Source organism: Nannospalax galili, unplaced genomic scaffold (genome assembly GCF_000622305.1).
Source record: "Nannospalax galili isolate Female #2095 unplaced genomic scaffold, S.galili_v1.0 scaffold637, whole genome shotgun sequence".
NCBI classification, from domain to species: Eukaryota; Metazoa; Chordata; class Mammalia; order Rodentia; family Spalacidae; genus Nannospalax; species Nannospalax galili.
In genome coordinates, this window is record NW_008340411.1 from 1091116 (window position 1) to 1100315 (window position 9200).

General features: G+C 39.0%; 1 protein-coding gene across 1 annotated transcript in view; it reads left to right on the plus strand.

The window, feature by feature from the left end:
* Positions 1 to 9200, plus strand: part of Carf (calcium responsive transcription factor) — a 56647-nt gene that overhangs the window by 8895 nt on the left and 38552 nt on the right. Inside the window, exon 4 of the mRNA XM_029564654.1 lies at positions 8157 to 8277. Coding sequence (XP_029420514.1) covers positions 8200 to 8277 — 78 coding nt within the window. The 5' untranslated portion in view covers positions 8157 to 8199. The remainder of the gene's footprint in view (positions 1 to 8156; positions 8278 to 9200) is intronic.

Sequence of the window (9200 nt, forward strand, 5' to 3'; positions counted from 1 at the left end):
TGTGAGTGCACCTGTGTCGTGCAATGCTGTGGAGGTCAGAAGAGGGCTTTGCATTCCCCTGGAACTGGAGTTAAGGACAGTTCCTAGCCGCCATATGGGTGCTGGGACTCGAACCCTGGTCCTCTGCAAGAGCAGTCAGTGTTCTTAACTGCTGAGCCATCTCTCCAGCCTCTAATATACATTTCTTTTGTGTTTGCATTTGTCGTTTTTTAAACTTTCTTAACTAGCTACCTAATATTTATCTTCTTTCTATTCCATAACAGCATAGTTTTTATTTTATTTATTTTTGTTCTTTTAAAAAATATTTTTATTTTATGTGTATAAGTGTATTGCTTGCATGTATGTAAGTGCACCCATGTCATGCAATGCCCATGGAGGTCAGAACAGGGCATCAGATCCCCTGGAACTAGAGTTACGAACAGTTGTTAGTCGCCATGTGGGTGCTGGGAATTGAACCCAGGTCCTCTGTAAGAGCAGCTACTGCTCTTAACGGCTGAGCCATCTCTCCAGTCCCATATTTTATTTTTTTTCACTGACAAAAATTGTATACATTTATGATAGGGAACATGATATTTTGATATATATTGTAGAATGGTTAGATCAAACTAATTAACATATTCATTATTTTGTGTTCTGTTTTTGAGTATGTGATTCTGAGATTACAACCAGGGCTTTATGCTTGGTAGTAAGTGCTCTACCACTGAGCCACAGCCTAGCCCAACTTATCAGTCTTTTTGTCATAACAATACTTAAAATCTCTCTCAGCAACTTTCAAATTTACATTATAGTCACTGTGATAAACAATAGCTCTTTTGAACTTAATTGCCCTGTGTAGTGAAATTTTCTATTATCTGTTTTCCAATATGAGGTCTTAAACCTTAAAGCTATAAATTTCCTTTTAGATATATTTGTAAGTTTTGGTAGGTGTATATTCTTTATGATTCATCTAGTGCTTGAAGTTTTATACTACTTCTCTGCTTGATCCTTTGTCCTACAAAGGCTGGCCTTGAATTCTTTATGTACCATGTAGTTGAGGCTGGCCTTGAACTCCTGATTCTCCTCTTTAGTCTTTTCAAGTACTGGGATTACAGGTGTATACCGCCACACCTGGGTGATAATGGGGTTTTAAGTATACTCAGTAAATCAGGCTTGCTTTGTTTTTTGTTTGTTTGGTTGGTTATATTTCCTTAATTTCATGTGTTTGATTTAACTTCAAGATAAGGTATATTGAAGTCTTGCACTATGATAGTGACTTTGTCAATTTGGCCCTAAATTCTATCAAATTTTTACAAGTTATTGAAGAGAAATTTCAAAATACATAGTAGAATAGTTACACAAAGCCCATGTGATTTGTTAAAGCCACGTTTGAGCACTATTGTTATAACCAGGAGGCTGATCTTGTTTTATTTATAGGCCTCCTAATTGTATCCTTTTCTTTTAGACTTTGAGCAATGTTTTTAAAAAAATCCTGGGCATTAATTGTATCCTATAGTTTTATCCATAAATATTAATATTACCATATCATTCTCATACCTAGAAAAATTTCTTAGTGTCATCGAATATGTAGTCCATTTCCTGCCCTCAAATTCATCATCCCTGTGTCTCAGCCTCCCCATTTCTGGGATAACAGGCATGTGTCACTACACCCTAGTAAATTAACCATTTTAAAATCAACAACACAGTAGCATTTAGGACATAATTTACAGTGTGTGACCTTACAGTGTTTGAAGCTGCCTCTCTAGCTTCAAAATATTTTCATCTCTCTCCCTCCAAATCTGGCATTTCCTTAAACTGCTCTCTATGAATTTACCAAAAGCAGGTATATTATATAAATGAAGTGATGATGTATGTGACCTTTTTTTAAATTTTTTTGGTCTTTTTGAGACAGGGTCTCCCTGTAGCCCCAGCTGTCCTGGAACTCACTAGACCAGGCTGGACTTGAACTCACAGAGATCTGCCTGCCTCTGCCTCCCGAGTGCTGGGATTAAAGGCGTGCGCCACCATGCCTGGCCATATGTGTGACCTTTTATAGTGTGCTGGATAGCTTTAGTGTTAACTTGACACACCTGGGTTGAGGGAGCCTCAATTGGGGCATTTCCTCTATTGGACTAGCCTGTGGCCATGTGAGGGGCATCTTCTTGATGAGTGATATGGGAGGGCCCAGGCCACTGTGGGTGGTGCCACCCCTGGGCAAGTTTTTCTGTATTGTATAAGAAAGCAGGCTGAGCATGGGTCAGGGGAGCAAGCCAGTAAGAAACGTTCCTCCATGGCCTATAATAAATAAACCCTTACCTCCCCAAGTTGGTAGTGGTCAGAGTGTTTTGTCACAGCAATGAAGAAAAAACTAGGACATAAATCTAGCATGTATATAGCATGTATTGGTACTCATTCCTTTTTATGGCTCAATAGTATTCCATTGTGTGGCTACACTAAACTTTTATATTTGGAAGGGTAAAAGTTCTGGTTTTATTCTTTTTTTTTAAAATTTTATTTATTATTTTTATTTTATGTGCATGTGTGTAGTGCCTGCATGTAGGTAAGTGCACCCATGTCATGCAATGCCTGCGGAGGACAGAAGAGGCTTGTTGGATCCCCTGGGACTGGAGTTACAGACAGTTGTTAGCTGCCATGTGGGTGCTGGGATTTGAACCCAGGTCTTCTGCAAGAACAGTCAGTGTTCTTAACCTCTGAGCCATCTCTCCAGTCCAAGTTTTGTTCTTTTTAAGTATCATTTTGTTATTCAGAATCCCTTGAAATTCCCTATGAATTTTAGGACTGGCTTTTCCATTACTTCAAGAAGCATGGAATTATGATAGGGATTATACTTATGCTGTAGATTGTTTGGGGTAATATTGCCATCATAACATTATTTTCCACAAGCATAGTCTGTCTTCCCGCTTCCTTAGATCTTTATTTTTAGTAATGTATTATAGTTTCACTGTACAAATATGTCTCTTCCATATTTAAATGTGTCACCGGTCAGTGACCACAATTCAAGCCTGAGGGGCTTGGGGGCCTCGAGGTATAGGCGCAGAAGAAATCAGGACGCAGGGGATGCAGAGGCGTGTGAACCAGTGCATGCTTTATTCTAAGAATCAACCTTACTTATAGTACAAGAGGAAAGGAAAATGTTCTTCTCAAGCCAAATTACCTCATCATGATATTTATAGTACTTTTATGATGTTTGCAGTACCTTCATGTTCCCAGGGCTCAGCCCTTTTTGGAATCGTACCTGTCCTTCCGTGCCTATTAAACATTTTGTTCTTTACTTATACCTTTATTAGCTACACAGCTCTGTTTTACAAGCTTCCTTATGTACGTCTAATAGGGTTTAAGGAACAGTCTCATGACAGAAATCACTGCAGAAGAACATCCAAGTTCTCAGGGAACTGAGGCTTCCCGGTCCAGATCTGAGTTTATTTCAGGTCAGAACTTATTCTGAACTTACTTCAGATCAGAGCTCGGGCCTTCACATAAATGCATTCCTGAATACCCCATCCGCCCACCCACCTGCCCATCACAATCGGTCAGTATGATCCTAAGCAGGGGAGCCTGAATATTCTTAGTAACACTCGCTGTTAGCTTTTGCTTTTCATTTTTGGGGGAACATGGGAGTGGACAGTAGCCTTTCATTATTATGTCTTCTGGCAGAGCCCAGACACAAAATAAATTTTGTTTTATGTCAATTTTCTGCTTTTTGTTCTGTAGCAAAAGACTCATACTACATAATTTCCTAGTCTCCCATGTTACCATTAAAGTCTCTCTTGATTTCAAAACATCTTTAAAAAAATTTTTTTGTGAAGTAAATATAACATAAAATTCAAAAAGAACAGAAAAATACAAAATAAAATTGCTCATCTACAATCCTAGTTGTTACTGTAAGTTCTAGGTTTTGTTGAATTTTTGTAGTAACAAAACAATTTTTGTAGTAATTGTTGAAAATCTTAAATGAGAAAATATATTTTATAGCTGGTGCTGGAGAGATGGCTCAGCTGTTAAGAACACTGACTGTTCTTGCAGAAGACCTGGGTTCAAATCCCAGCACCCACATGGCAGCTAACAACTGTCCATAACTCCACTTCCAGGGGATCTGACAAGCCTCTGATGTTCTCCACAGGCATTACATGACACAGGTGCACTTACCTACATGCAGGCAATACACACATACACATAAAATAAAAATAAAACATTTTTTAAAAAGATATTTTATTGCTATATATTAAAATATGACTGATTTTATTGTGTTGCAAACTCATCCCAAGTGAAAATCATGCTACTAGGCCTAAGTGGCTCAAAGTTTTTGTTATTTATAATTTTTCATTTTCCAGGTTTTTTAAGCTAATATTAAGTAGAATGGGAGGTGGTTTTTTTCTGTCTCTTTTTTCTTTTGAGACATGATCTCATTATGTAGCAGCTATCCTGGAACTTGCTATGTAGACCAGGCTGGCTTCAATCTCACAGAGATTCACCTGTCTCTGCCTTACAAGTGCTGGGATTAAAGGTATGTGCCACCACATCCAGCCTTGTAACATATTTTGATTGTATTTAGACCACTTCCCTATTTGCACTCCCCTTTTCACTGCCCCAGCCCAATTTCATGTACTCTATTGTGTGTGTGTGTGTGTGTGTGTGTGTGTGTGTGTGTGTAGGCTTATAGAGTCAGATTTGTATCCTCAAATGTCCTTCAGTGTGTACCCATCCATTTCAATGAATGTTTTGTTTTGACTTTGAAACAGGTCTCATTGTGTAGCCTAGGCTGGCCTTGAGCTGAAGATTCTTCTGAGTGCCAAGATTACAGGCATGTACCACCAGACTGGCTGGTGTGCATTTTGTTAATGGTGCGAATTATGGCCAAGCATAGTGGCTCACTGCTGTAATCCCCAACACTTTGGAGGCTAAGGCAGGAGGATCCCCAAGAGTTCAAGGATAGCCTTGAATACATAGTAATGATCTACCCAACCTGGGCTTCATCATCTCAAAGGAAAAAAAAAATCACAACTGTCATTCTAGCCCTTGAGAGGTAGAAACAGAAGGATCAGGAGTTCAAAGTCATTTTTTTTAGAATTTTAAAAATTTATTCTTTGACAGTTTCAAATATGTATACAATATATCTTTGTCATATTCCAACCAAATACTACCCCTACTCCCCCAAGACACCTCTAATACTCCCCACTCTTGCCTTCATAATCCACTGCATCCAATTAGTGCTGGCCAAAAGCATGCACATAGGTATGAGGCCATCCCCTAGAGCATGAGAAACCTACCAGTGGCCATACCCCTAAAGAAAAATTACTCCTTGCTCAGCAACAGTCTATTGCTGATAGGTCCTCCGATAGGGATGGAGCCTCATGAGTCCCTCTCCTATCCATACTGGGATGTTGACTAGCTTGAGCTTATGTAGGTAACCATACTGCTATGTCTTCTAGATGGCAATGGCTATATTATATCCAGTATTGCCATGCTATATCCAGAAGACAGCATTTCACAGAACTCCTCTCTATCCTCTGGCTCTTATATCCCCCATCTTTCTTGATGTTTCCTGAGCTGGGTGGGGGGCAGTGGGAGTATTGATATAAATGTCCCATTTAGGGCTGAGCACTCAGCAGTCACTTATTCTGAACACTTTGACCAGTTAAGTCATGACATTGACTGCTCTCTACTGAAAAAAGCTTTTCTGACAAAGGTTGAAAGCAGCACTAATCTGTGGTGTAAACATAAATATTTAGAAGGTAGTTTGACAACATGCCCATTTAGCAAAACAATAGTAGTAGGTACCCTCTTTAGTGCCCTTGATTCCCCAACCATGGGCTTTTGACTAGGTTTACAGTACCACACATGAATTCCCTCCTGTATAGTTGGCCTCACTTTAATTAGAAAGCAGTTGGTTATCCCTGTTACAGTCATGCCACTATTGTACCAGTGCCACATCTTGCCTAGCAGTTCATTATTCTAGCATGCAGGGTCTACTGCTGGCTAAGTCCATTAATGACTTTTCTTCCCCAGTATCCTGCATGGCACCTTTCAGCACTATGAAAAGTAGCCAGTAGGGAAGAAGTTTCCAGGCCTATTCTGACTTGATTTCTCCATGTCCTACATCCAAAGTATATTGTATCTTCAGCAGTTGGGTCTTATACAGTGTATTAGTCACTGTGATAGAAACACTGACCCAAGCAATTTATGGAAGGAAGAGTTTATTTGAGCTTGCTGTTCCAGGGGAATTACAGTCCATCATGGCAGGGAGGCATGGTAGCTGGAGGTGGCTGGAGCAGGAGCAGCAGAAGTAAAACTCTCACATCATCACACAGGCACAGGAAGCAAGGGTGGACTGGAGATGTGGCAAGGCTTAAGAACTGTATAAGCCCACCCACAGTGATGTGCTTCCTCCAGGATAACCACACCTTCTAAAACTTCCCAAAACAGTTCTATCATCTGGGGACAAAATGTCCAAACACTTGGCGCCTATGGGGGACATTTTCATTCAGACCACCATATATAGTCATACTTGGTTGACTGCATAGTGAGTTCAAGGCCAGCCTGAGTTACACAAAACCCTATTTCAAAAACAAAACCTGTCAGGGATCCTGCCCCAACACAGGAGCCTGGGAAAGGGAGGTGAGCTGTCCACTTGTTACCCGCAGCCTCCCCGGGAGACAATCAGATGTGACAGGGAGCCAGTCAAGCAGGAACTCGTTTATTACAGGTGTTACAGGGCTTATGAAGGCAAAAACCACAAAGGAAAATCCCCTCCCCAACCAAGAGTCCAATCATGTTAAAGGTGAACTTGAGCATGCAGTCTCCTCTCCATAGCACAGCATAGAGTTTGCGAGGTGATCACGCGCTGCCAAGATGCAGGGAAATGATAGGAGCCAATTAGCGATTCTTCAAAACAAGTCTGGCCATGTTCTGGCCGTTTCCTCTAGGCGCCAAACAAGTCTGATCATGCCCCGGCCATTTCCTCTAGGCTCCATCCTGCCTCACCCCTGGCCCCAGGCCCCGGCAAAAACCAAAATAAAAAATATATGTATAGTAGTTCCCCCTATCTGACACTTTCATTTTTTTTGAGACAAGTTTTCCTTAATATAGCCCTGACTGAATTTTTATGTATGATATATAATATTATAGAATATATAACATTTGTATTATATGTAATATATAAAAAATATATTAACATATAATATATTTAGTGAACCCATATTCACCATGTAGAACAGGCTGACCTCATACTCACAAAGATCTGCCTGCCTCTTCCTCCCAAGTTCTGGAATTAAAGGCATATACTACCACTCCCAGCTTTGCAAATTTCAGTTTTTAAAAAATTATAATAATTGTGGGGGGACACACATGCCATCAGTGCACGTAGAAGCCAGAGGACAATTTTATGGCATTGATTCTCTCCTTCTATATTTATATGGATTCTGAGGCTCAAACTAAGGTTCCCAGGCTTGCGTGGCAAGCACTTTAACCATTGAGCCATCTTGTGGGCCCCAGTTTCAGTTTTTATGGTTTCAGTTACCTACAATCAACCATGATCTCAAAATATTAAGTGGAAAATTCTAAAAACAACTTTTGTTATAGTATAGTTAAAATTGTTCTAGTTCATTTTGTTATTGCTTGTCTCTTACTGAGTCTAGAATGCCTAGTATATAATAAGATTTGCTATAGGAAAAACGACCACATGCATGATCCTATCTATCTGAATCTTTGGGCATCCACTAGAGTATTTGGAACATATCCTGAAGGATACATGTTCCCATGAATACATAATCCCATCAACATCAAGACATCTTTTCCAGAATTATATGGTGTATAGGTTGTACCTAACTTATGAAGTTAAAAACTCTTATTTGTATTAAATCATTGTGTAGTGAGTTTAGCAGAACCTTATATCACAAATACAGTTTTTTTAGCCAATATAATAGTGTAACTAAGGACAGAATGAGAACTGCATAATGCTAATATTTGATTTGCCTTAAATGCAGTCTGGTGCCTTGGGAAGTCATGTAATAAAAATGTTACTTATCCATATAATGTAGAATGGAAATTATTTTATCTAAATTATATAAGGTACCATAGTAGAGAAGAAGAAAGATGTATTTAAGAGAAATCCCATAAAAATGTGTATCACTCTGATTGACCTGATGTTTAAACTTTTTCAGCTATTAAATAATAGGAGAAAATGGAATTGAATATGAAGCCGGCATGGAACAGTGTAACAATCCATTAGGAGTCAACTGTAATGATGGTGAAGAGTCAGAAACAAAAGCTCAGGAATTTGAGGTAGGGATTCAACTGGGAACTTTCTCCCATTCTCAGGAAAAATAGCATGCCATTTAACAACTTTTGATGCTTAAAGAATATTTTACTCAGTGGTATAAGATTTTTAGTATAGCAGGCGTGGGAATCACACCAGTTTTCTCAGCTCTCTGTAGGCACAGGAAGAAGGATGGAGAATTCAGGGCCAGGTCTAGGCTCCGTATTTGAGACTCCATTTAAAAAAAAATTGAAATATATACCCACATATTTTCTCATATTTTAAATTTTGTAATATATAACTTTTCATAATGTTTAGATATATCTAAAATTTATGTACATAAAATATGTATTGAAGTATGTTTTGTTATTTCAGAATGGATTCCCAAGAAAATAAAGAATGAAAAATTCAAAAATCAACAGTTTCATTTAAGAAATATTTTTTCTGAATCTGGGTGTGGTGGTGCACACCTTTAGTCCCAAGCACTTGAGAAGCAGAGGCAGGCAGATCTTTGTGAGGTCAAGGCCAAATAGTGAGTTCCAGGACAGCTGGGGCTACAGGGAGATCCTATCTAAAAAAGACAAAAAACAAAAAAGAAATATTTTTTTCTGGACTGGCATGTAGCTCAAATTGTTTGCCTAGCATGTAGAAGGTTTGGGGCTCAGTATCTAGCACTTAAAAAAAAAAATTTTTGCCGGGCGTGGTGACACACACCTTTAATCCCAGCACGTGGGAGGCAGAGGCAGGCGGATCTCTGTGAGTTCAAGGCCAGCCTGTTCTACATAGTGAGTTCCAGGACAGCTGGGGCTAGAGGGAGACCCTGTCCAAAAAGACCAAAAAAAATTTTTTCTTGAAAAGGAAAATGAGCAATTAACTGTAAAATAAATGAAATATCTATGTTTATTATACATATATATGTATGTATATATATATATGCACAATTTTTTTT